The sequence below is a fragment of the Cibotium barometz genome, chromosome 36, assembly GCF_041138505.1.
Source record: "Cibotium barometz isolate CiBa-2024 chromosome 36, ASM4113850v1, whole genome shotgun sequence".
NCBI classification, from domain to species: domain Eukaryota; kingdom Viridiplantae; phylum Streptophyta; class Polypodiopsida; order Cyatheales; family Cibotiaceae; genus Cibotium; species Cibotium barometz.
Window position 1 is genome coordinate 505,158 of NC_141081.1, and position 25,166 is coordinate 530,323.

The window sequence follows — 25,166 nt, forward strand, 5'->3', positions numbered from 1 at the left end:
GAGGAGTTGCAGTTCTTTTTAGAGAGGAGCTTCAGCTACTCATCCATGTTATGCGCGGTGATAAGAGCGCAAGATATATGTGCGTCAAAGTGAGGGTAGATGAGGGTAGACCCCTATACATTGCTATATGTTACTTTCCACCTAGCACATCCCATTATGCAGCGCCCAAGGGGCAATCTCCATACATGATTCTAGATGAGGACATATGGGAGTTCTCCAGGGAGGGAGATGTTATCATACTTGGGGACTTTAATGCTCGAACGGCTCAGTACCAGACCTCCTTCTTTGACACTTCAGAGGAGATGTTGAGAGAGATAGATGTGGAGGAGATGTGTTTGACCCGGAGATCACAAGATGAGGTGGAGTGTACTGAGTATGGGAGATACCTCTTGGAGATGGGGACTGCACATGGGCTGGCCATTTTAAATGGCCTAGAGAGGTATCCACTTGCCAGTGGCTTTACTTGCTTTCCACACAGAAATGGGGCCAGCACAGTGGATTATGTTTTAGCCTCGCCAGCCTTCATCCCGAGTATCCAGGATTTTGCAGTTGGCCCCAAGCCCATCGGAGTTATGGTGGATCATGCACTTCTCTCCTTTACGGTGGATTTCCACTATAGTACCCGCTAGGTTGGGCAGTCCTCCTATCACCCAAGATATACCTTCTGTAGAGAGACTGATGGAGTATACACTGCAGAGATCTACAGCTTGTTGAGTGCAAAGGATCCATAGAGGCCATTAGCAGAGCTCACACAGATCCTGACAGAGGCTTTACATACAGCTGTAGCGATGGCCTTCCCACACACGCAGCCCATAGTACGACCACGTCCTGGGAGCATGCCCCAGAATAGTTGGTATGATGATGACTGTAGGGAGCTGAGAGGCGAGCAACAGAGAGAGGTGGCCACAGGTGTTACTACATATAGACAGTCACGCATCATCTTCCGATGCCTCATTCGGCGGAAGAAGAGAGCGTTCTTAGCTCGGCTCGAGAGAGACATGTATCAACTGTTTTTGAGTTAGGATTCTGGGGAGGCCTGGAGATTGCTTAGAGAGCACCCCCCCCCGCCTCCGGCCATTACCTCTCCAGATACATGGGGCGAGTATGCAGCCTCCCTCTTCTCAGTACCAGAGTAGCCACCACTACCGAACCCTCCAGAGCCCAGTCCACCCACTTCTACCTTCTTCACAGCAGAGATGGTGAGGAGGGCCATCAACAGATTGCATACAGGGAGGGCACAGGATCATGAGGGCATTGTAGCCGAGCATTTCATACATGCTAGAGATATGCTTGCAGACTTGCTAGCTCTCATGTTTAATAGAGCCATGTGTGAGGGGTTTCCTGGGACTTGGAGTACTTCCACGATTGTGCCGGTACTCAAGTCTAGAGATCCGAGTCTGCCGACTAACTACTGCACCATTATGATTGGTCACTCGCTTGCCAAGCTATATGCCTCTATTCTTGAGTAGGAGTTGAGCAGATGGGCAGAGAGACAAGGGGTCCGAGCTCAGGGACAGGCCAGTTTCAGGAGGAGATTCTCTACTTTGGATCATATCTTTACCCTCAGGGCTATCATTGAGGAGGGCAGAGCACATGGGGGGAGGATCTACTGTGGCTTTGTGGATTTCCGCAAGGCCTTTGACAGAGTGGCTAGAGCTAGACTCATGCGCAGGCTGCAAGACTTGGGGTTTCCATGTGAGCTCATTTGGGGTATTATGGCACTTTATGAGACAGTAGTTGGGCACGTGCGGACTTCAGAGGGTCTCTCCCAGCCAGTACACTCCATTATAGGGGTGAAACAGAGCTGCCCGCTCTCTCCGACTCTATTTGGACTATACATTGATGAGATCTTTGATTATATTGGGACACGAGGGGATAGAGGAGCCTAGTTGGCTGGCACTTGGATACCTCTGCTGCTATATGCTGATGATATTGTGCTTAGCAGACTCACGAGAGGGTATGCGGAGGCACTTGGATACTTTACATGCTTATGCACAACACAGTGGGCTCTCAATTAACCTTGGTAAGACCAAGGTTATGGTGTTTAATACTACAGCTTAGTGGGTCTGGAGATCAGCGCCTATTTTCACATACGGGCAGGAGACAGTGGAGTATGTTGACTCATACACATATCTTGGAGTGGTTTTCTTTGGGCCCACATTTTCCATGAGGGGGGTAGCACAGGCCAGACTGGCTAGAGGATATGCAGCACTAGGAGGTCCAGAGAGGATGTGCTCACAGGTACAGTTTTAGGAGCCATGCACTAAGCTGTGGCTTTTTGACACGCTGGTCACATCAGCGATGCTATATGGAGTACAGATCTGGGGGCCTAGCCTAGATCATCACAATCGATCAGGACGCTTATACAATGGATGGAGATCGATGGAAAGACCACTTGTGTCCATGATCTCCAAGATGATTCGGGCTAAGGCCTCGGTACCCCATGAGATTATCAGAGCCGAAATGGGAGCACCTCCGATTGTAGTCGAGGCTCTTGCCAGATCAGTGTCCTTCATTCATAGCACCTGGGAGCTTCCTCGACACCGGTATGCACGATTTGCTTTAGAGTCCTCTCATGGAGGGAGACACTTCATGTTGGTATGCGCAGATAGCATCTTGGTTTAAGCTCCATGGGTTCAGTTTAGACAGACTTCCACCCTTCCAGTACTCTCTAGAGGCACCCTCTCTCACCTTGACACATTCTGAGATTAGTAGAGTCGTCAGACAGGACCTCATTCAGTTGGACACTAGGAGAACATGGCTAGAGCCCTCACAGGAGTTGGGGACGAAGATGGCTTTCCATAGAGACCATCTTCTTCGCACCACTGAGGATGGCTTTATACTTAGACCGAGCTACATGGATACCCATCTGTCTCATGGATTGAGGTGCGCCATTGGGCAGATCCGCACCTCTTCACATCAGTTAGAGATAGAGACGGGCAGATTTAGAGGCTCCAGGGGACAGGATTTGTCAGATTTGTTGGATAGAGCCAGAGACGGAGGAGAACTACATCTGTCATTGCACATCATATTATGAGATTCGAGGGCACTACCATTGCCTTTTCAGAGAGGGATTTGGACTACTGCGAGATCATGGACTATTGTGATCAGAGATGCTTGGGTTTTTATCTCCTGGAGATCCGCAGGCTCAGAGAGTCCATTATCAGGAGAGCAGACGCCCGATTGGCAGGTAGTCCACATAGAGACAAATTACTAACTTCTTTAGGGGGACTACTCGGGAGGAGACATAGACGACAGCCCAGCAGTAGGCACCCCGTGGGACTCTAGTTGAGAGAGCTATCCAGTTGGGCAGATCCAGACGCCCGAGGGTTCGCGGATCCTCACATCGGAGACGGTGCCTACACCGGAGGATTCAGAGCATCATTGCGAGGCATCGGGCTCGTCCGACCAGGCATCTCACCATGGCAGATATCCAGGCCATCCGGCAGAGACCCATGCTAGAGCTCCTAGGATGATTACCACTCCAGCCATATACTGTTGTACTCACTGTCACTTTTGTACTCCCCCATATTCATGTATTCATGTATTCATGTATCCATGTACTCATGTACCCCATTTTGACTAGTAGCATTAGCTTCCCACTCTCCCTAGTTGCTGCTTCAAGATGCTCCCTACTGATGTATTGTAGGGCTAGATACTTACCTTCAGTTCTTTCTTTTCTTTTCCAGACAGTGTATCAGATGTCACATGGTTGTAACTTTGGTCTCATATCATAGGTCACTTTGGCCTTTTGAAGACGTTAATATAACATTTCATTTCATTTCATTTCTCTCTCTCTCTCTCTCTCACACACACACACACACACACAAAAACACACACACACATGGAGAAAGAAGGTTATATTAAATGTCTTCTAAAGACCCAATGGGTGTATGAGACCAAAGTGATACAATGCTATCCATGACATGTCTCATCATCGAAAAGAAAAACAAAACAAGTACAACTAGAATAGCTCTCTGAAAGTAGAGGCTGATACAATGATCGTCATGTGGGAGTACATGGGATATATATGCACTAGTACAAGAGAATCACATCACGGAATGCTTGAGAATATGAAGCACTAGGAGCACATCATCCTGCAGTAGAGGGTACACCTCTCTCGAGTATGTCGAGCATGGGGTTACTGAGTATGGCCTTGAAATCCCCTTTTGTCACAATACGCAAGAAGGTGGTGTGGTGATGGTGGAGCATGTCTTGGATCTAGAGCTGATGGGAGGATCGTGGTTGGCGTCCTGTGGGCTGGGGACGTTGGGTATGTCGAAGTGCACAAGCCCGTACTGAAGTGACTCCTCAGGGACGGGGCGGAGCTGAGGTATCCTGTGGTGGACCCGTGGGGTCCACTATGCCGGTATCCTCTCCTTGGGCCCGGAAGAAATTGGTGATGGTCGGTTGGTGAGGAAGGAGCGGTGGTGGCCGACACTCTCTTAGGAGTGTATCTTTTGCAAAGCTCTAGTAGGAAGAGTCCCAGGCAGAACTGATCTGGGAAGTCTATGATTCTGGATCACGGGTCAAAACCCTCACGGAAGAGACAATGGCACCACCCTCACATGCGAGCTGTTGTGAGGGTTCCAGGGCAAGCCTCGGGTATATGACATATGTGGGGACTCATTGTCTGATCCGGTGGAGGTGAGTGACTGAAAAAGTGCGACCACCATCATCGGGGCCACTGCGAAGTCTGCCTGAATGATCGCATGTGCGACCTATGGTTTGCTGCGAATCATGTGAGAAAACATCATGACCTGGGGCCTCTCCACAGGTTGCCAATCTTGCTCCGATAGTTTTGGTCCCCAGAAAGGTGCTTCATACATCAAGGCTGGTGTGATGAGGGTATCGAAGAGCCAACCCTTCGTCCTAGGCTTTTGGAAATGGGTCTGGAAGCAGTGTCGTTCAAGGAGGGCCAAAGCTGCATATCCCAGTGTCGCCGTAGTGTGTGCTGCTGTGGTCATGGTAAAGTTGGGGCCACTAAAAATAGCTCAGAGGTACATGTGTGATGGGACAATCTCCACCAGGGCTCCCTTGTACATGAAGCTCAATCTGGATGTGTAGGGGCGGGAGGTGTTGAAGACCATGACCTTGGTTAACAGTGAGATCTCGCTGTGTATAGAAAACCTGCAGAGCATCTAGGTGTCACTGAAGCCCCTCGGCTGAATCTGATATGAACACAATGTCATCTGCGTAGAGTAGGAGGGGAATCAGCCTGGCCCGCCTAATGTGTCAATGAAGCTTGATATCTCATCAATGTAGAGGCCGAAGAGAGTGGGTGATAAAGGGCAGCCCTGTTTCACCCCAATAGTACTAGTGATCTCCTGTGACATCCCTCCTGGGGCTCTCACCTGTCTTGTGACCGACTCATGAAGAGTGATGATGCTCCAAATCATGTCGGATGGAGCCCCGATGTCTTGTAGGTGCTGGAGTAGCGGGGCCTGGGGAACGGAATCAAAAGCTTTGTGGAAGTCCACAAAGCCTGGGGAATAGTATTAAAAGCTTTGTGGAAGTCCACAAAGCAACAATAGATCCTTTGATGGCTCCTCGTTGATGGCTTGAGAGGTGAAGATGTGGTCGAGGGTAGAGTAGCTCCTCCGGAAGCCTGCCTGTCCTGGGGCCCTACATCCCCGACTTTCTGCAAAGGAACTGAGCACTGTCTCTAGTACCGATCCCTAGAGCTTGGCCAATGTGGGGCCAATCATGATGGTCCTGTTGTTATTGGGGTCAAGTGGATCTCTGGCTTTGAGGATGGATCATGGGGGTGATGGTGTTAGTGGACCAGGAAGGTGGGAATCCCTCACACATGTACTCAGGAGTGAGTCCCTCATGGTCCGGTGCTCGCCCATTACGGAGTCTATGAATGCCCGTGAGTACCATGCCCGGTGTGAAGAAAGTGGCGGTGGTGGGGCGGGGGTGGGGTGGGGTGGAGGAAGTAGAGGTAGAAAGAGTGTGCATGTGAATACCAAGTGTCTAGCATGTGATAAGCGTGGGGGGCGGTGTTCAAGGAGTTGTCTCCAAGTGTCCTTGCAGTTAGGCCCTAGGAAGAGTCAATATAATTCATCATCTTTCCGACCGTAGAACTCTTGTTTCTCACGATTGGTAATTGTGAGAAACAAGAGTTCTACGCTCAGAAGCGCTTGCTGAAGCTTCCCCCCCCCCCCCCCCCCCCCCGGGCTCGAGCTGCCTTCGCCGTTCCCCACCTGCTCGCACCCCCCCTCCCCGCCCTCGTGACTTCGCCTCTCCCTGCCTGCTGCCCCCCCCCCCTCCGTGCCCCTGTGCTTCTCGCGCCCCCCGCTCCCCCCCTTCCTTTGCGTCCCGCCCTCCCCCCCTTTCACGCTTTCCCCGCCCCCCCCCCCCCCCCCTTTCGTTCCCCGTTGCCCCCCCCCCCCCCCCCCTTCTCTCCGCCTCTGCCTTCCGCCCCTTCCCCCTCTGTTTTTTCCGCCCCCCTCTGTCTTCCGCCCCTCCCCCTCTGTCTTCCACCCCTCCCCCTTTGTCTTCCGCCCTTCCCCCTCTTCCCCTCCCCGCTCCGCTTTTTCGTGCAGCTTGGTTCTTGCAGGACCCTCCGTTTTTCGCTTCGCCCTCGACTCAGCTTCAGACTCTGATGGAGGTTCCTCCCGCCCCACCTCAGAGGGACTCTTCCGCAACCCCCTCGCCCGCCCCTGAGGATACCCCCATCAGGCTTTCTCTTTCGCCAGAAGAGGAAGCGAGCCTCGCCTCAGAGGTGGAACGCCTCCAGGCACATTCCACCATCTGCTATATAGTTGGCACTCGCCCCAGCAGAGGGGAGATCCGGGATCTTCTCCAGGCCCGCCTTCTTGCAGATGTGGGCAAGATCCTGGACGTTCAGTATACTGGGCCGCGGACACTACCAGATTGAGTTCGAGACAGCCCAAAGCATGGCCCAGGTCCTAGCCATGAGTCCCCTTGACATCAGGGACGCTCGGGCCTTCTTCAGACCTTGGCAGCATGGTTTCGACCCAGCAACGGCCGAGCAGGGAGAGCACCTATTCCATGTCACAGTTTGCTTTCCTGGACTTCACCGCGAGTACCTTCCGCTCCTTTCTAGGATAGGATCATTGGTGGGCTCGGTGCTTGAGACTGGCCCCACAGCAGCTTCAGTGGTGGCTAGAGCAGCTGGCCTGCCTTCGATCAGAGTTTTCGTCCCCGACGTCTCCTCCCTTCCGAAGGTCATTCAGTTACCTAGGATAGGGGGGGATGGATCGATCAGAGAGTGGAGTTTTCGGGGCTCCCGAACCAGTGTTTTATATGCAGGCAGGTCGGCCACCTGGCCAAGGTCTGCCCTCGTAGGAGACCCCGACCTTCACCGCAGTAGCAGACCCCCGATGGCCCGCCCACAGATGCGGCTCGGCAGGCAGCCTTCGGGACACCTACTCAGCCCACAGAGACCTCAGATTGGTAGCCTGGACAAGGGCGCCGTAGAGGGAGACAGCCACAGCAGCATGCCCAGAGACCGACGCAGCAGCAGTCACAGCCTCTGCATCACTGGACTCCAGTGAGGAACAGCTTTGCTCCCGTCCAGGAGGAGACCCCAGTGCAGACTGAGGATCAGGAGATGCCAGCAGCCCCTCCTTCGTCCCCACCCCCCCTCCCCCGTCCCCCCCTCCCGCCTCGCTTCCACTTTCGCCTCCTCCCGTTCCCGCTCCTGCTTTTTCAGCGGCTCCTTCCCCACCCCCTTCTCCCCCCCCCCCCTCCCCCTCCACTCGCCTCAGCTCCCCGGGAGGCATTGGCAATACCCTGGCGCTCACCTGCAGTCCGGCGGGCACTGAGCACCGACCTTGCTCGAGCATCGCAAAGGAGACCTACCATGCTGATTCGCGCTTCACGGATATCCTCTATCCGCAGTCGACTGAGTAGTCTCAACACTAGACAGCGCTCGGAGGATTTCGACTACTCCTTCACATGCCTTTTTGGAGCGGAGGGCCCCCATGAGCCAGCACCCATCAGAGTTCATGTGGTGATACCTCCGGCCCGAGGGGAGGAGGCACTTGATTCAGCGATGGCCTTCTCCTTCCCTTCTGCGGCACCAACGACCGGGAGTGGACTATGGATCTCGCTCTTATTATTTTGAAGACTCAGGCAGTTGAGTTTTCTCACCATGTGAGCGATTTGGAGATGATAGACGTGATAGGCCGACTCTGGGAGTTGGCACATTTCTTTGATACCGAGAGTGCGGATGCCTCCGGGAATCGACATTTTTTGCTTCGCATAGTGGCAGACCTAGCACGAGACCCTGGCTATGTATGCATACATGAGGTTTTTCTCTCCGAGTGGGAGGTAGTCGCTATGGGACACAGCCACTGGCGCCTGGTCCGAGACTCTTGCAGCACACCGGGTGGGCAGATTCGTAGCCGCTCGGATGGGGATTACTCTCCATCCAAGCCGCTTGCGAAGTCTCGCCGTATGGCTGAGACCATAGTCACCAGGGAACGGGAACGGATATGGGAACGAGGGGCCAATCCGGAACGGGAACGGGACCCCTTGCAATCCGGAACGGGATCCGGAACGACACATTATCATATTTTAATACACATGAGTAGACAAATATACAATTAAAAGCAGGCAAAAAGAGACAAATATACAATTGAAAGTAGACAAAAAGAGACAAGAATTTGATAGCAAACTCAATGACCTTGTTCATATTTAGAAAACCAGAAGTACAATAGCTTGTACAATGTACAGCCACATAGTGAAAGCTAGATAGCTAAGAACAAAGAAACCTAAAGTCCTAGGTGATATCAAATAGGTGCAAAGATGTCAGCTAGATCATCCATAGATGCATCATGCATCGATGCAGGTGGAGGTGGAGGTGGAGGGTCGTCATCATCCGACTCAGACTGTGGCTCCATATCTATGAAGCTCTCATGGTCAAAGTCACCACTAGCAACCTGGGCTAATAGTCGCAAGTTGGCTGACACATACACAAGGTCATTTGTTCTGGTAGTGAGTAGCCGATTTCTCTTCTTCGAGGCAACATGGCTAAAAACACTCCATAGTTGCTCAATTGGAGAAGAACTTGCATTCTGACTGAGAATGCGCATTGCAAGCCGTTGTAGCTCTGGAGTACCCGATCCGTAGTTCTCCCACCAAATAGCACCTCCCATAAGTGTCCTATCTTGCTGGGCATCTGCTAAACCAAAATTACCTGTCTTTGCTCTGCACTTTCCCAAATCAATTCTAATCTTGCTTCTCATCGTAGCATCAGGCACCAATCTGGCAAGGATTTTGTCCCAGCCATTTGTGACTTCTTCATCCGATTCCTGGCCTTTGCCTTGAAACTCTGGATCAATCACAAATGCAGCTGCATGCATAGGTGACCTCGAACTCGGTTGACTCCCCCATGTTTGGTGCTGCCACAATAGCGACATTTCCACTTCCTAGCTCCTCCGCCTTGATTGGCCTCAAGAATATCCACCTCATCCCACCATGACCATGCTTCGTTCTTCTTGGCTCTCTTGGTTCCCTTAGGAGGCATTATATGAGAGAGAGAGAGAGATTGTACTTGGCTTTGAGAGAGAGATTGTACTTGGAAGTTGGCTATGAGAGAGAGAAAGCTGTCTTGGTTCCCTTATGAGAGAGAGAGAGAGAGAGAGATTGTACTTGGCTATGAGAGAGAGAGATTGTACTTGGCTATGCACATTGCACACTGTACTTGCAGCTGCACTGGATTTAATAAGTTCTCAGACTCCAGAGAGGTACGTTTTTTTTTAAAACGTTGATATTGACGTTTTTTTTTTGAACGTTGCAGGGCAGCCTGGCAGCCTGCAGGTCGTCTTTCAAGTTTCAATGTTTTTTTTGAACGTTGCATAATCTATTCGTTAATTTCGTTTTTTGATTTTTTTTTTTTTAGGGGTCGGCGGCGGCACTCAAAGCAGGTATCCGTTTTTTTTTTTAAAAGGGTTACGGGTGCCCAACGTTTTGGGCACCCGTAACCCAAAAAAAAGAAAAAAGGATGCGCTATTACGCTACCGGCTGCCATAACGTGGAAAAAAAAAACATTAACGTTGCCGTTTCGCGCATGAGGGAAAAAAAAAATAAAAACCACGTTGCTCCACATTCCACCGTTCCCAAGGTGGCTTCCTCCACGTTCCCCCGTTCCACACCAGTGGAACGGCGTTCCCATGTGACTATGGCTGAGACAGCCTCCACCTCAGTAGGTCATCCATGAGGATCATCTCATGGAATGTACAGGGCCTTGGCGGCGCACACTATGTACGTTATCGTGGTTGCTTCAGGCAGGAGCTTCAGAGATGCCTTGTTGGGGGCAGTATTGATATTCTGATGATGCAGGAGCACCATTTGAATGAGAGCAAGATTCGGAGATATGGTTCGGTGATGCCTGGTAGATGGGACACATTTTGGTCTGCAGGTTTTGGACACTTGGGTGGGCAGGGAGGAGTATGTATGGTCATTGCGGATGTATGGCGGCAGGCCATTGTGGGTCGCGGGGTCATTGTGCCTGGTAGAGCACAATATGTTATTCTGAGGATGCACGATGAGCACTTTGGTGTGCTCAATGTCTATGCGCCCAACCATGCTAGTGCCAGAGCAGAGTTCTGGACCCTTGTTACAGATGCATTGCCCGAGGCCGCACATTGGTGTGTCGGGGGAGACTTCAACATGCTTGAGGACCCGGCCGATAGGGTGGGAGGCAGTCATGTTACAGTGCACGGCACGGAGCTTGTAGCTTGGGAGTGATTTTGTATGACACTGCGGATCACTGATGCATGGCAGCATGAGGCTTTCTCCCGTTCTCACGACAGTCTTAGTTTTTCTCGGTCGGATCGCCGGCAGGGAGGGACTAATCTATCACAGATTGATCGCTTCTATGTGGGCGACAGGTTCGGGGAGCGTGGTGGCTCCGTTGGCATTCTCGTTGGCACCTCTTTTTCAGACCATGCGCCAGTTATTTTGACACTTGAGGAGAGGACACGGGAGACCAGCTTGCAGTTGAGGATCCCAGAGAGGATACTTACAGATCCCAGTCTTTCTAAGGACATTGAGAGGATATGACATGATAGCCAGAGCTCTGACGTGGATGCAGCAGGCCAGTGTGTCCAGGGACTCATCGAGCTCAGCTCTTTTTTGCACGCTACAGCCTTGACACGGCTGGGAGAGACACGAGAGCGGGAGCGTCGCTTGAGACGTAGCCTTGCTTCGCTCCAGCGTCTTCAGGAGCAGCTGCCTACATGTGAGTGGGTGGCGTCCCAGCTGAGCCAGGCACGCCAGGAGGTTAGAGAGGCAGAGGAGCAGAGACATGAGTTCTACTATCATCGCCAGGCCTCTCAGTGGACGTAGCTTGGTGATAGAGTGACTGGGGAGTTTTTTGAGATCACCGGACCCCGCCATGCTCGAGCAGGAGTACGCCAACTCAAGAGGCAGGACGGATCGCTAGCCACTGAGCCCGGGGAGATTAGAGCTATTGCCACTGAGTTCTATAGAGACCTGCTTTCAGCAACGCAGCCATGGAGGCACGTGATGCTTGCAGACAGACTGTGTGGGCCCATGTGCAGAGGAGGGTCACAGATCGTATGCGCACAGTTTTGGGTGAGCCCCTTTCAGAGGATGAGCTTGTTGAGGCTTTGAGGGTCCTTCCGCGTCATAGTTGCCCTGGGGAGGATGGATTGAGGCCTGCCTTTTTTATGCGCTATTGGGACCTTTTGGGGCTAGGCCTCCGCAGGGGCTTTCAGTATGTTTTGGACACTGGGGTGATGCCACAGAGTTTTTCAGAGGGCTTGATCTTTCTTATCCCCAAGGGGGAAGGAGTGTCAGATGATATTCGGCATTGGAGGCCTATTACGATCCTCAATACTGTCTACAAGGTCCTAGCAAAGGCCTTGAGTTTGAGGATCCAGCCCTTCCTTGGGGAGTTGATTCATGCTACCCAGACAGGATTCGTCAAGGAGCGCAGTATCCTCGACACATTTTCACCTTTTGGGAGGCGACGGCCCGAGCTAGATTTCTCGGTGAGGACTTGGTCGTGATGCTTCTCGATTTTGAGAAGGCATATGATAGAGTCGATTGGGGTTTCCTAGAGGACACTATGCTACGCATGGGTTTTGAGCCAGACTGGATTCGAGGAGTGGCGGCTCTATATTCCACAGCTCGTAGCCAGGTGTTGATGGTAGGAGGACGGGGGTCGAGTTTTGAGTTGACCAGATCAGTCCGTCAGGGATGCCCTCTCGCTCCGTTCCTTGTTCTTTTCTTTGCAGAGGCTATGAGCATGTATTTGACAGCAGAGGAGGTTGGTTTGAGAGGACTCCAGCTTCCAGTCCGGGGTGAGGACCTGCTCGATTCTGAGTTTGCTGATGACACGGGATTGTTTCTGCATGGCCAGAAGGCCAATCTACAGAGGGCAGAGCAGTCGCTACAGGTTTTTGGTGTGGCTTCGGGAGCATTGATCAATTGGCGCAAGACAATGGCTTTTTGGATCAGCAGCGCTCCCGCTCCGGCATGGAGCCCAGACCCGGGTTTTAGATGGATTCCTCTTGGCACAGCAGTGCGGTATCTGGGATGCCAGATTGGACTTGATTTGTCACCTGAGCAGCAGATCGCCCTGCTTCTTCTGAGCATTCGGAAGAAGCTTTTATATTGGAGTACAGCTCGGCTATCCTTGGCTGGGAGGGTGGTGGTGACAAATCAGGTGCTTTTAGTGAGTATGTGGTACATCACGTCTTGCTGGATCTTCTCGAGCTCTTGCATCAACCAGGTACAGAGGCTGATCAGGAACTTTCTTTGGTCTGGGCGGGATGGTCAGCCGGCCCGGGCTAAGGTTGCTTGGGCAGTTATTACTCTTCCGCTGGCCCAGGGGGGCTTGGGCATTATAGATCCAGTTGATCAGAGTAGAGCCTTGTTGGGGAAGCTTATTGTTCGGGGGCTACTTCCAGGCGCTGAGCCTTGGAAGGAGTTTCTTTTTCAGTGGCTGCAAGCTAGAGCTCCCCCAGCAGGGGGCACTTGGGCACCAGAGATACGGTGGATCTTCATAGAGATGAGGAGGACAGGCCTCAGTAGAGGATGGGAGGACAGATTTGCCTTGAGCATCCTGCGAGCTTGGGAGTTGCTGAGACCGGGGCTTTCTCAGAGACCTCCCACTTGTGATGAGGAGCGGGCCAGACAGCCGCTCATCTGGAGCCCTGCGGTACGCACAGAGCAGGGTCATATGCTGGGTTCTTGGCCTCGTCTAGCCTGGGGACGATTGGCGCCAGGCCGAGCACGCAGTTTTGGAGATTGGCAAGCCTTTTGCAGTCTCCTGGAGGAGATCCAGGCGGAGAGGCTGAGTCACTTCAGAGGGGGGCTGATTATGAGGGATGACATTCAGGAGGCACTCACTGAGGAGTGGTTCACGCCTTTAGAGCCGGCGGCCCCACGGTGGATGGGAGCCTTTACACAGTTGGAGATTCTGATTGTGCTGTCAGAGCTTGCACTGAGGATGGTAGATGCCTCTACTATGAGATACAGGATGAGGGCAGACTTCAGAGAGTGGAGGCGGAGTCGCCTTTGGTTGCAGAGTGCATCTTTCAGAGGATACGGGTAGTGGCATATTGATCCAGACCCTGCAGATGTGGACTTTGATTGGCGCATCTGGGGATATGCTGCGCGCCCCTTGGCCCGGCTGGGACCCTGGCGAGTATGAGTGGCATGATCCTTATGCGTCCCCCGAGGCCACAGAGATCACCTTTTTCCAGTACACTGTTCGGTTGGGGAGGCATATTTTGACTGCGAGGAGGATGGTCTCTCCAGCTGCATCGGAGCATTGGCGGCTACAGGGACTCTCACAGGAGTTCCTGGAGGATTTTTGGACTAGGCTCTGGGCTAGCCGACAGGCACGCAGGATCTCGACTTTCCAATGGCTGGTTGCCCATAGGGGCTCTGCAGTTGGCACCTGTGGCTTGTCTACAGTGGCCTTCCGTCAGCCTGCGTCCAATGCGGCCACCCATTGGAGACACAGAGACATTGCCTATGGGACTGTCCACAGGCGCAACAGATTTGGCTGAGGATGCTGCGCATTTTGGCCCCCCTCTCTCCAAAGGGCATGTATACGTGGGGAGCCGCTGCTTGGTCGACTTCGTCTGGGCCTGCTCTGGGATACGAGACGGAGCAGGACAGCCAGGCCATCAGATTCATTAGGGGCCAGCCTCGCCTTGTTCCTTCACCGGATTTCTCGTCCGCTGGCTGGACACAGGAGAGGGATTTACGATGGGAGCTCCTCAGCAGCCTCACCATATGGTTCACCTGGAGAGCCCGTTGTTTCAGGGCCTTTGAGGGGAGACTGGAGCCACAAGCAGAGACTGTTCGGGCTATCTGGCAAGAGTTGATTCACACCCTGCGAGGACAGTATGACCGCATCCGGGGCGACTCGGATCGAGCGATCTTGCGGCGCCAGGCCTTCCACACCACTTGGCGCAGCGGCCCTTTCTATACTCTACACGCGGGTACCCCCCGCTGGCACTACAGGCCACCTGTTTGGATTTTCCCCCCTCCTATTGTATGATATAGCCTCTCAGTTATTTGTACTTTTATTTGTACTTTTTTGCACCTAGGGAGAGTCCCCCTAGCTGCCTTGATTGGATCTTTGCTCTGCCTTCTTATGAGCAGGAGAGGGTTTTGTAGCCCAGTGGGCGTTTTTTTTATAACTAATGAAAGGATCTTTTCTCGGAAAAAAAAAAGAGTTCTACGCTCAGAAAGAGGATGAATTATATCGACTTTGGTATACGTTGGGAAATCCGTTGCACTAAGCGCCCGGCATTCATTGTCATACCAACCATTTTGGGGCATGGTGCCGCAAGATAACTTGGCAGTGGAGCGGGGTGTGCACATGAAGGAGGTGGTGGCACATGTGTGAAGGATGGTGGTGAGTTGGGATATGGGGGTGGCTAGGGGGGCTAGAGGGTCCACATCCTGGAGGTAGTGATAAATGTGGTCTGAGTAAACACCATTAAGCTTGTGATCAAAATGGACCTGGGTGTACTGGGGGGTGGGGGGTGCTAATGGGAGGGTGGGTAGTGTGCACATGAGGGTGAAGGGGAGATAGGTGTGGTCGGCGTCGATTGGGGGTGACGGGTTGTGGAAGTCAGGATGAGGTGTGCCAAAGCTAGAAATCCTAGTAGGTAATCCACGGTGCTAGAGCTACCTCGGTATGGAAAGCAGGTGAAAGATTCTCGTAGTTATTCTCGGAGTTGACAATGAGTGTAAAACTCAACCATCCACATTGTCACTCAAAACATTGTGATGGAGCTTCATGGTGAGGAAGTGGAAAATATGGATGATGCAAAGCCACAACAAATTCTAGAGATATTACAATTGAAGCTTCAGAGAGCAAGGTCACTTTCTTACATTGTATGAAGTCCATTGGTGCACGGGGTGCTAGCACCATGTTTTAAAGGAAGAAGACAATATCCAAATCAGATATGGAAAACGTTTATGTGGCCATGAAATAACACAGTATCCCACACTTGGAGTGTGAAACAATATTTTTTTGGTGCTCTAGGTGATGCTCAAAGAATGTAAAAGATTATTAAAGGAACCTCTATCTATAAAATAGGAGGAGACAGCAAATTTATTGGTTATAGGATTCATCTAGCTATAGGCAAAAGATTATTAAAGGGACCTCTATCTATAGTAGAGGAGGAGATGGCAAATTTGTTGGTTATAGGATTTATCTAGCTAGATAATGTTCCTGCTATATATGAAGTTCATAGGTCAATATTAAGGCCACCAACTCTTAGAGATGGTAAGTTAGAACCAAGAAAAGTAGTCTCAAGCAAATAGATCAATTAGCAAATCCTGGTCCTGGCGTTGAAGTCGATCAATAAGAGAATTTCACCCACGCAAGAGAACTTCATGATATCACTGTAGAGTGGTAGGAAAGGTGACTGGCCATGCTGCTCAGAATAAGGGAAGTGGCTTGGTGGGAAATAGCATACTGCAATATAGATAGCTCTCTCTCCAGTCAGCTGTAGCTGCACCCATAGGTAACGTGCCTTCTTGTCCTTCCAGACGATGCTAAGAATCGGCCTGAGTGTGATCTGTAGAGGACGGCAACACCCCCCGAGCCTTGTACCCCACCTGACGTGCGGGTCTCACCTTGAAAGGCTGACTCCCACTCGTAACCCGCTATGTATGGTAGTCCCCTGTTGGGGCTCTGGTGTGTCTCTGTGTAGAAGATGATGTCTCAACCTGTGAGGGTCTCACTTATTCCTCCTGGGTCAGACCACATAGTGCTGTTGCAATTCCATACGGCTAGCCTCAACTGTGTGGTCTCATAGACCCCGCACCCCTATTTGGGGCAACGCTCAGTGATGATGATGTGGCCATCTCTGTAGACGGCCCACTTCCCCGCCTTGTGGACTTCCATCCCTTCCAAAGACCAAAAAGTATTACAATGTATCCATGATGAATCTGAACCATGGAAAAGGAAATAAACAGGACATAAGCTACAAAAGCTAAAGTATCCAGTGATGCAACATTGTGACAATGTGTGGTATACAGTGATACCGTCCTCCTTCAGAATAGAACGCAAAGCAACCATAGCATCTCCTTCTGATGTGTCGCGCGCGCGCGCGCGCGTGTGTGTGTGTGTGTGTGTGTGTGTGAGAGAGAGAGAGAGAGAGAGAGAGAGAGAGAGAGAGAGAAAGAAAGTTATAATAACGTCTACGGAAGACCCCAAGGGCCTATGAGACCAAAAGTAATACAATGGTACCATGGGTATACTGAACCATGGAAAACTGAAAGAAAAAATAAAATGAAGACACTTGACAAGACATGTGATCAACAGATGATCCTGTGTAGAGCGAGATGCTGTGATCAGCTAATGATGATACCCGCCTCAGCCAGAATTGATCTGATGGTGGAGTGAATGTCAGGCCTTTGTGATGGGAGCGTGTCATGTCAGTGGAGAACCTCACGATTCTGTCTCTGTGTGGTGGAGGATCTTGATGCTCTGGGTCGGGGACGTTTGGCTTGCAGAATAGATCGAGCTCTCTTGCTAAGAACTCCTCTGGGGCGTGGGTATGGGTGCTAGGCTCTGATGTTGTAGTAGAAAGAAATATTTTATTAACGTCTTCTAAAGGCCAAAAAACGGCTAATGAGACAAAACCTGTGTACATCATCATCATGTCTTGGTGGACATCAAAGAGGAACTGTTGTAGTAGAGAGAGAGAGAGAGAGAGAGAGAGAAAGAAAGATCTATTAACGTCTTCCAAAAGACCGAACTCGGCCTATGAGACAAATCAGTGTACGTGTGTGGGTTATCCTCTATCATCCCAACAAAATGAAAAAGTATTGAACTAAAAAAAAGCTGAATCTGGGTGTGCAATAAGTACGATGAGTGGGGGGGAGGGGATGGAGCTCTACTACTAGGAGAATGCAAAGCTATATGCATGGAGTATACAATCATGATATGCAACCTAGCTAGCTCTATCCTATACCATACTGGGGGTATAAAATGGTATACATCAATGAAGGGGGTGTCCACAGCTCCCTGAAGAACATGCCTGGGTCTGCTCTGAAGCGAGCCAGTCGCTCCGCACCCTCTCTGTGAAACTGAGCTCTGATCTCTGTCATCTCTCTCTGGTATAGGCGTGGTGTCCGAAAGCCAGGTGTCCTCTGTCTCCTGTGGGCTCTGAGTGTCTTTGCTCTCTAGAGAGTAATTCCCTGTTGTGTAGGGGCTGGGAGTGGGATGGATCTCTGAAAAAATGTAGTAATCTGTGTCTGTCGTCCCCCCTGTGGAGCTGTCTGAGCCTGTAATGATGTCTCTCTGTGATGCTGTATGTCTAGAATGAATCTCCCCAGTATGCACCGGTCTGCTGCCTCAAAGATCTGGCGTAGGGAATGTGGCTCTCTGAATAAAATGGGATATCTCTCTTTGATGGCTGTATATGCTCTGCATCTGCATACATAATGCTCCTCACTCTCCACCTCCTCTCTGCACAATCTGCATACCCTCTCCTCTCGGGGGATCCGTGCTGCTCTGCCAGTCTCGATCTCCAATCGATGTGATGAAACTCTAAGCTGACCAATAGCCACTCGGGAGCCGTGGGGTAAAAAGCCCTCCATGTATCTAGGCCTCTCTATAAATCCATCATCAGTGATACTCATGAAGTGATCTCTGTAGTATAGCATCTTCGGTGGAAGAGGCTGTGTAGGCGATATCCATGTCTCTTGTGTATAGAGCTGCCATAGGTCCTGTCTCAATACTATGTTCCTCTCACTATGAGAGAGACGGATATGTGGTGCATCCCTGTCATACTGGAATGGTGGTAGATGATCCATGTCTAGGCCATGCTGTGAGAACCAATGTTTGACCTGTGCATACCATGATCCTCTGTCTCCTGCCTTAGCCAGCTGTCTAGATGCCTCAAAAGCTCTGTATGACAATCTGTCCTGTGGCATCTCTCTGAATCTGTCTAGCAGGCATATAGTCTGGAATATGGCCTCTACCATCATAGGAGGCGCAGCAAACTCTGCTCGGATAATGTCATGAGGTACTGACGGTTTGCTGCGTATCATGCGTGCCATCATGAGGGCATGTGGTCTCTCTATGTGTGTCCACCAATGGGTAGCAAGGCTTGGCGCCCATACGGCTGCTCCATACATCAGTGCCGGTGTGACTAATGTGTCAAATAGCCACCCCTTCGTCCGGGGCTCCTGAAAATGCGCCTGGTGGCACTGTCTCTCTAGCATAGCCAATGCTGCATATCCCCGTGTCAATCTAGCTCTGGCTACTGAACCCATGGTGAAGCGCGTGGCTGCTGCAGAGAAGGTAACCCCTAGGTACACGTATGATGTCACCACCTCCACCTGGCGTCCTGCGAGAGTGAATGTCAGCTGACTCCTGCTCTGTCTCGATGTATGAAAGACCATAACCTTGGTTTTCCCAAGGTTCACAGTAAGACCCCTCTGTGTGCAGAAATCATCGAGTGCATGTAGATGCTGCTGTAGACCTCCTGGAGACTCAGACACTAATACAATATCATCAACATAAAGCATAATATGTACTGAGGTACCTGCTAGATCAACTCCATCTCCGCCTCCCCGTGTAATGAAGTCAGCCACCTCATCAATGTATAACCCAAATAGCGTGGGGGAAAGTGGGCATCCTTGCTTCACACCAATGGTGCTAGCAATAGTCTCGGACATACCTCCTGGGCATCTGACTCGCCCAAAAACCTGCTCATATAATTCATAGATGCCCCATGTCATATCTGCTGGTGTGCCAAGAGACTGCAGGCGCTGAAAGAGCCTCTCTCATGGTACTGTGTCAAATGCCTTGCGGAAATCCACAAAGCAGCAATAGAGCTTTCTCTTCCTCACTCTGGCGTGATCAATCATACATCTCAAAGTGAATACATGGTCAGTGGTAGAGAAAGCTCTCCTGAAGCCTGCCTGCCCTGATGAGCATAAACCTGCTCGCTCAGCATATAAGCTAAGCTCTTGCTCCAACACTGCACCATAGAGTTTGGCCAACACGTGGCCAACCATAACCGTCCTGTAGTTGCTCGGATCGAGCATATCCCCTGTTTTGTGGATCGGCACAATGGTGTGCATCGTCCACTCCGCAGGCAAACCCTCTGCTAGTGCCCTGTTAAACAGGTGTGCAAGAAAAGGAGCCAAAGAATCTACTGCATATATGAGATGCTCACCCTGTAGGCCCATATGGTCGGCGGCCCATCCATGCTGTAGGCGGCGGATAGCTTCCTTTACCATCGAGTGGGTAAAGAAGCTAGCTGTGGTAGGTAGAGGCTCCTGTGGACTGAGGTATAGGTGGCTGCTGTGGGGCGTGGTATAGGCCCTCTGCATATGTGTGCCATGTCTGTGGGTCTGCAATGGGTGTCGGTGTCCGGGGCTCTCTGAAGTGCCGCCATGAGATAGGGCTATCTCTACTCATGAAGAAATGGAAGATCTCTAGCTCCTGTATCTCTGCGAAGGCCCGCCTTTTGTGGCGAGGAAGTCTCCTCATCTCTCTCCTCGACTCTTGCTCTGTGATGGCTCCCAAGGCTCTCTGTATGCGGAGCCATGAGTACAGGGCTCTGCACTCGTCATCATACCATTTGTTCTGGGGCATAGTCCCAGATCTCGCAGGCTCTCCTGAGTGGACACGATGTGGGAAGCTCTGTAATGCAGCCGTGTGGGCATTGAAGTCACCCGTAAGAAATACTTCCCCTAGTGTAGAATAATGCATAATCTCCTTTGATAGACAAGTGTATGGCGAGGCTCTTGTCTCCTCCTCCTGTGGCATGTCCTCTGTGATGACATATGAGGATCCTGATGGACATATGAGGATCCTGATGGCATGTCCTCTGTAATGACATATGAGGATCCTGAGTGGGGGAGGGGATGGAGCTCTACTACTAGGAGAATGCAAAGCTATATGCATGGAGTATACAATCATGATATGCAACCTAGCTAGCTCCATCCTGTACCATACTAGGGGTATAAAATGGTATACATCAATGAAGGGGGTGTCCACAGCTCCCTGAAGAACATGCCTGGGTCTGCTCTGAAGCGAGCCAGTTGCTCCGCACCCTCTCTGTGAAACCGCGCTTTGATCTCTGTCATCACTCTCTGGTATAGGCGTGGTGTCCGAAAGCCAGGTGTCCTCTGCTCCTGCGGGCTCTGAGTGTCTCTGCTCTCTGGAGAGTAATTCCCTGCTGTGTAGGGGCTGGGAGTGGGGTGGATCTCTGAAAAAATGTAGTAATCTGTGTCTGTCGTCCCCCCTCTGGAGAGAGATTAAACGTCTTCAAAAGACCCAATGGGTCTACAAGACCAAAAGTGGTACAAGAGTTCCATGTGGTACTAGGCCATTGAATTGACTAACAAAACTGAAAAAACAAACTCATACTAAAAGATAGACTAGATTTATGTCCATCTCATCATCACCAGCAGCATAAGCAATGAGCATGGCATGCACTATGGTCGGCATGTGATACATGTGAAAATACATGTGGAGGATACATCTCCAAGTCGGTACAAGAAAAAGGAGGGCTCATGTGGGTGTGCTATCATCATCCTCATCCATCCATAATATCTAGTATAGGTGAGAGAGAGAGAGAGAGAGAGAGAGTTATAAATAAAAATTTCTTATGTTATTGTATACAACAAGTGCCAGCACCTCATTTGGTATCATGAAGTGTGCAGGCCTGGCGGGTTGCAAGATAAGCAAGGTGGGTTACGGGAGCTCCTCATTGGAAAAGACGATGAGCTTCTTGCTACCGATACTAAGACAATCCCACGAGCAGATGTTGCAGAAGTTTGTGTTCAGGTAAGGCATGTGCTGCCGTTCGAGAAGCTTTGATGTTTTCTTAGGTGATGGTGTGCATATTATCATATGATTTGTTTCTTATCTGGATTGTTGTAGGCTCTTGTTCACGATGAAATAAAGAATAAAGCTTTCGACTTGGCCTCCAAACCAGAGGGTGAAGGATCTCCAACTAAAGATTTCAAGGCTCTTTTTAGCCAAGTGACTGCAAGTTTTTAGATGAGGAGCGTTTGCCGCTACTTACATGTCAGATGTTGCTTTAAGCCCTAGAGGCATGTTGCAAGGAGGTCCTCTATTTAATATTGCATTTATTATTTTAAAATTATAGCAGTTGATCCCTCGAGGGTGCGATTATACAGGTCCCTCTATTCTTGTGCACAGTTATAAATGCCTTTTATTACTTGTTCAAGATGCATTGCATGTTCCATGTCTGTTTTGACAACACACATTTGTCATGAAAGGAGAAATGGGGAGGGGATTAACTACCTAAATCCTAGAGACTCAACTTCCTTATTAAAGAAGCAAAACTTCTATCACGCAACTAAGCAAAGATAAACACCAAACTATTTTATGGTTTGTTTGATGGCAGGCAGCTCCTTGATGTATATGAGTCTCCTCCTTAGTGAGCTCTATCTCAACTTCAGCAGTCTTTTCTAGTGTCTCATCATATTCCTCACGATTTGGAGGATCTCATCAAGGTTAATCATTGTTCGCAGGCTTTGAATTGGGCCTCCATGGTTAGTTGCTTTTGCACAGGCAATCCATCTCTCAGACTAGACATCATAAAGGTTTGTACGTTGATAAAGGCCTTTTTATTTGATATTTAGCCTTGATGGTGTTCCACATAGACAAGGAACAGCCAACAAGGAATCCCTGTTGGATTTCTTTCCATTTTAAGTCATGTTTGTGCACAAGGTGAATGCATCGATTTAGAACATTAAAGACCTTTTTATTTCTATTTAACCAGATTGCCCACAAATATTTAGTCTTGATGGTATTCCACAAAGACTAGGAACACCTAACAATGTAGAAAAGTTTGAGCTTCTGAGTGAAATGAATAAGTGGGCAACCGTCTCCTCTGCTTTTTGGCATCCCCCATATATTTCTTCTTTAATTCCGAACAGTGTTGCTCTGCTATTTGTCTACAAGGCCTTGTGTATAATGAGCCACATTAAGACATTTTTTTGGGGGATGATGGGTGACTAGGGCTTCAGAAACTTGACGCACCATCTCTTGTCCGGTAGGATGTATCATGGATGTGCCATATGTCATGGAGTTTATAGTGTAGAGGAGTTCCTTGAAGGGTGAGTGGGGGTATGGGTAGAATCATGTCCCTATCTAACCAATTGATTGCACACGGTTGGATCATCCTTGTATTATGGTTATCCCACGTGTCCTGCATATCTTGTTAAGTCTATATCTGGTTTTTCTACTTCCATCTTTGGTTAATTTTGGAACAGATCCATCCCCAGATGTTTATGTTGTCTTTTTGAGAGAGTGAGCTTTTGAAACTCTTGCAAGTGGGATAGGATCTGTTAGGGCTAGTGAGAACCAGATTGAGTCCATATGTAGCATCCCTGGTTTAAATCTAGTCCGTTCAATTAGTCTCTTATTCCACGCGTTTGAGAATGCCTTGACCAAGGTCCTTATAGGATTGAGACAAGTTTTAGTCTGATGTTTTGGATTATCTCAACATCATACATTAACACCCGTATTAGTTATGTGAATATATAACGGCTGAAGTCTATGCAAGTCTAAAATATTGTTTCAAGTTTGCCAAAGTGTAAGGTTGATGATATGCATAAAGTATGTGAAGAATGCCAACTTGGCAAGCAGGCTAAACATGATTTTCGCACTATGCCAATGTTATCGTTTTGTATGTTCTCTGCCATTTGTCATTGTAGATAGACATACCCATGTCGATTGACCTTTTGTAGGTTGTGTGTCGTTGGTCTATAGGCTAGCTAATTGACGATCTTTCATACCCTAACGATAATTTTTCCTCATGATTTTGTGCATTATCTATATTGCCACTTTGCCTTTTCAAATAATGATGGCACAAACGCTAAAATGATATAAGGTTATGATTCTTGTGTCAAATCTATCAAGTAATTATTCATGCATAGAGTAAGAGATTGTATTAGCCACATGCTCTTTCAAGTTTTTCACTCTAGGAACTTAGTGTACATAGTTGCCTATGACTGATGATAGACCGGATCATTTTGAAGTTTGATCGATCTAGTATAAAAACTAGTCATTTGTATATGAAGTTATTTTTGATAATAAGCAATACACAATCATTCCCTTATAATAGAATGCAAATCTTGCTTGTTTGATGGATGCATGCTAGATAGGTTTGATTATAGGTTTTCATCTTGCATTAGCTGTTGCTTCTTTTGTGAGAGAATCATCATGGACCATTTCTTCTTGTCTCCATCTAGACATCGAGGACTCTCCTTTCATTTTTTTTTTTTGGCAAGGAGCATTTCGATGTGACAACGGAGTTAGGATGTGATGCACGAGTTAACGCCTCCAATGGAAGTTGCATTTGTAGTTCGAAGGCAAGACCCACCGACACGTGCTTCGATAAGGCTAAGGTAAGGTCTTGACTTGAACACAAGTCTACATAAGATGTCTCTTATAACTATCATGCCACACATGGCCAACATCTAGTGTCTAAAGTGAAAACTTTCAGGCGATTTGATGCTCATAAACCACTCCTTATATACATTAGGAAAAGTATAAATTACAAAAAGGATCTTGTAAGGATTACCTTAAGTTGCTAATTTTTTGGGTGTATAATGCTAAAATTCGTTCTTTAGTGTGGTAACTACTTCTGGGGCCCTTGTAGGATGTCTTTTAGGTTAATAAATACTCTACTTCCTTACATTTCTAAAGCCCACTTGTCTTTTTGATATTTTTATGTGTGAGATTCTTTAGATCACTTGCCTTTTTGTTAATAACATTTCTCTCACATATGTGGTCCTATACCTCTCCCAAATTTGAAAAATGCGAATATAAGGAATCCCAAAATAAGGACTATTTTAAAGTTTTAAATTCTAACATTTTAAAAAGCTTATCATATATATATATCCCAAAAGGGGCTTTTAAAGGCATTTTCAGTCAATAATTATTTCATTAAAGTCCCACATCTTTTTCCATTATATCTCATGCATTTTCACTTTAATCACTTACTTTTTCAAATTTCTATACATAAATGTCTTGGGCCACCAACCATCCTTTTGTACATACTCCTCTTTTAACATAACTTTGTCGTCCTCAAATTTGAGAAACGCAAGTATAAGAGATCTTGAAATTAGGGTTTTTTTAAATTTTTAATTTTAATATTTTATGTTAAAAAAAAGCCTCCTAATCATATGTTATTTTTAAATGTAGCTTTTTTAAGGTCATTTTAAGTTTATTACTATCTTATTAAAGCTCCATATTTTTATTCATTATATCTCATGCATTTCTTTACTTGAATCACTTACTTTTTTAAATTTTTATGTATAAAATCTCTAGGACTATCAATCATCCACTTGTTTATACTCTTCTCGTTTGACGTAAAACTCTCTTTTTCAATTTGAGAAATTAGGATATAAGACTTTTAAAATTTTAATTTTTAATATTTTATATTTAGAAAAAGTTTCCCAATCATACGTTACACTCAAAAATATAATTTAAAAGATCTTATTAGCTAATAATTGTTTATTGCGGTCTCACATAATTTTTCATCCTATCTTTCAACTCTCAAATAATATAATCTTTTTAATGTCATAAATAAAATTCATAAAATTAGGATTTTTTAAATGTTTGTCTTTTAATTAAAAAATGACTTCTTAACTATAGCTAATCTATTTTATTGTCAATTTTAGTCCACAACTAC

At 48.6% G+C, this 25,166-nt stretch overlaps 1 protein-coding gene and 1 pseudogene across 1 annotated transcript in view; both read left to right on the forward strand.

The window, feature by feature from the left end:
• Positions 1–21,689, forward strand: part of LOC147617368 (uncharacterized protein At5g02240-like) — a 97,495-nt gene extending 75,806 nt beyond the window's left edge. The window contains exons 6-7 of the mRNA XM_086775626.1: positions 21,160–21,283; positions 21,380–21,689. Coding sequence (XP_086631752.1) covers positions 21,160–21,283; positions 21,380–21,499 — 244 coding nt within the window. The 3' untranslated portion in view covers positions 21,500–21,689. The remainder of the gene's footprint in view (positions 1–21,159; positions 21,284–21,379) is intronic.
• LOC147617370 (uncharacterized) lies at positions 169–2,018 on the forward strand (annotated as a pseudogene).
• Positions 21,690–25,166: the final 3,477 nt, after the last annotated feature.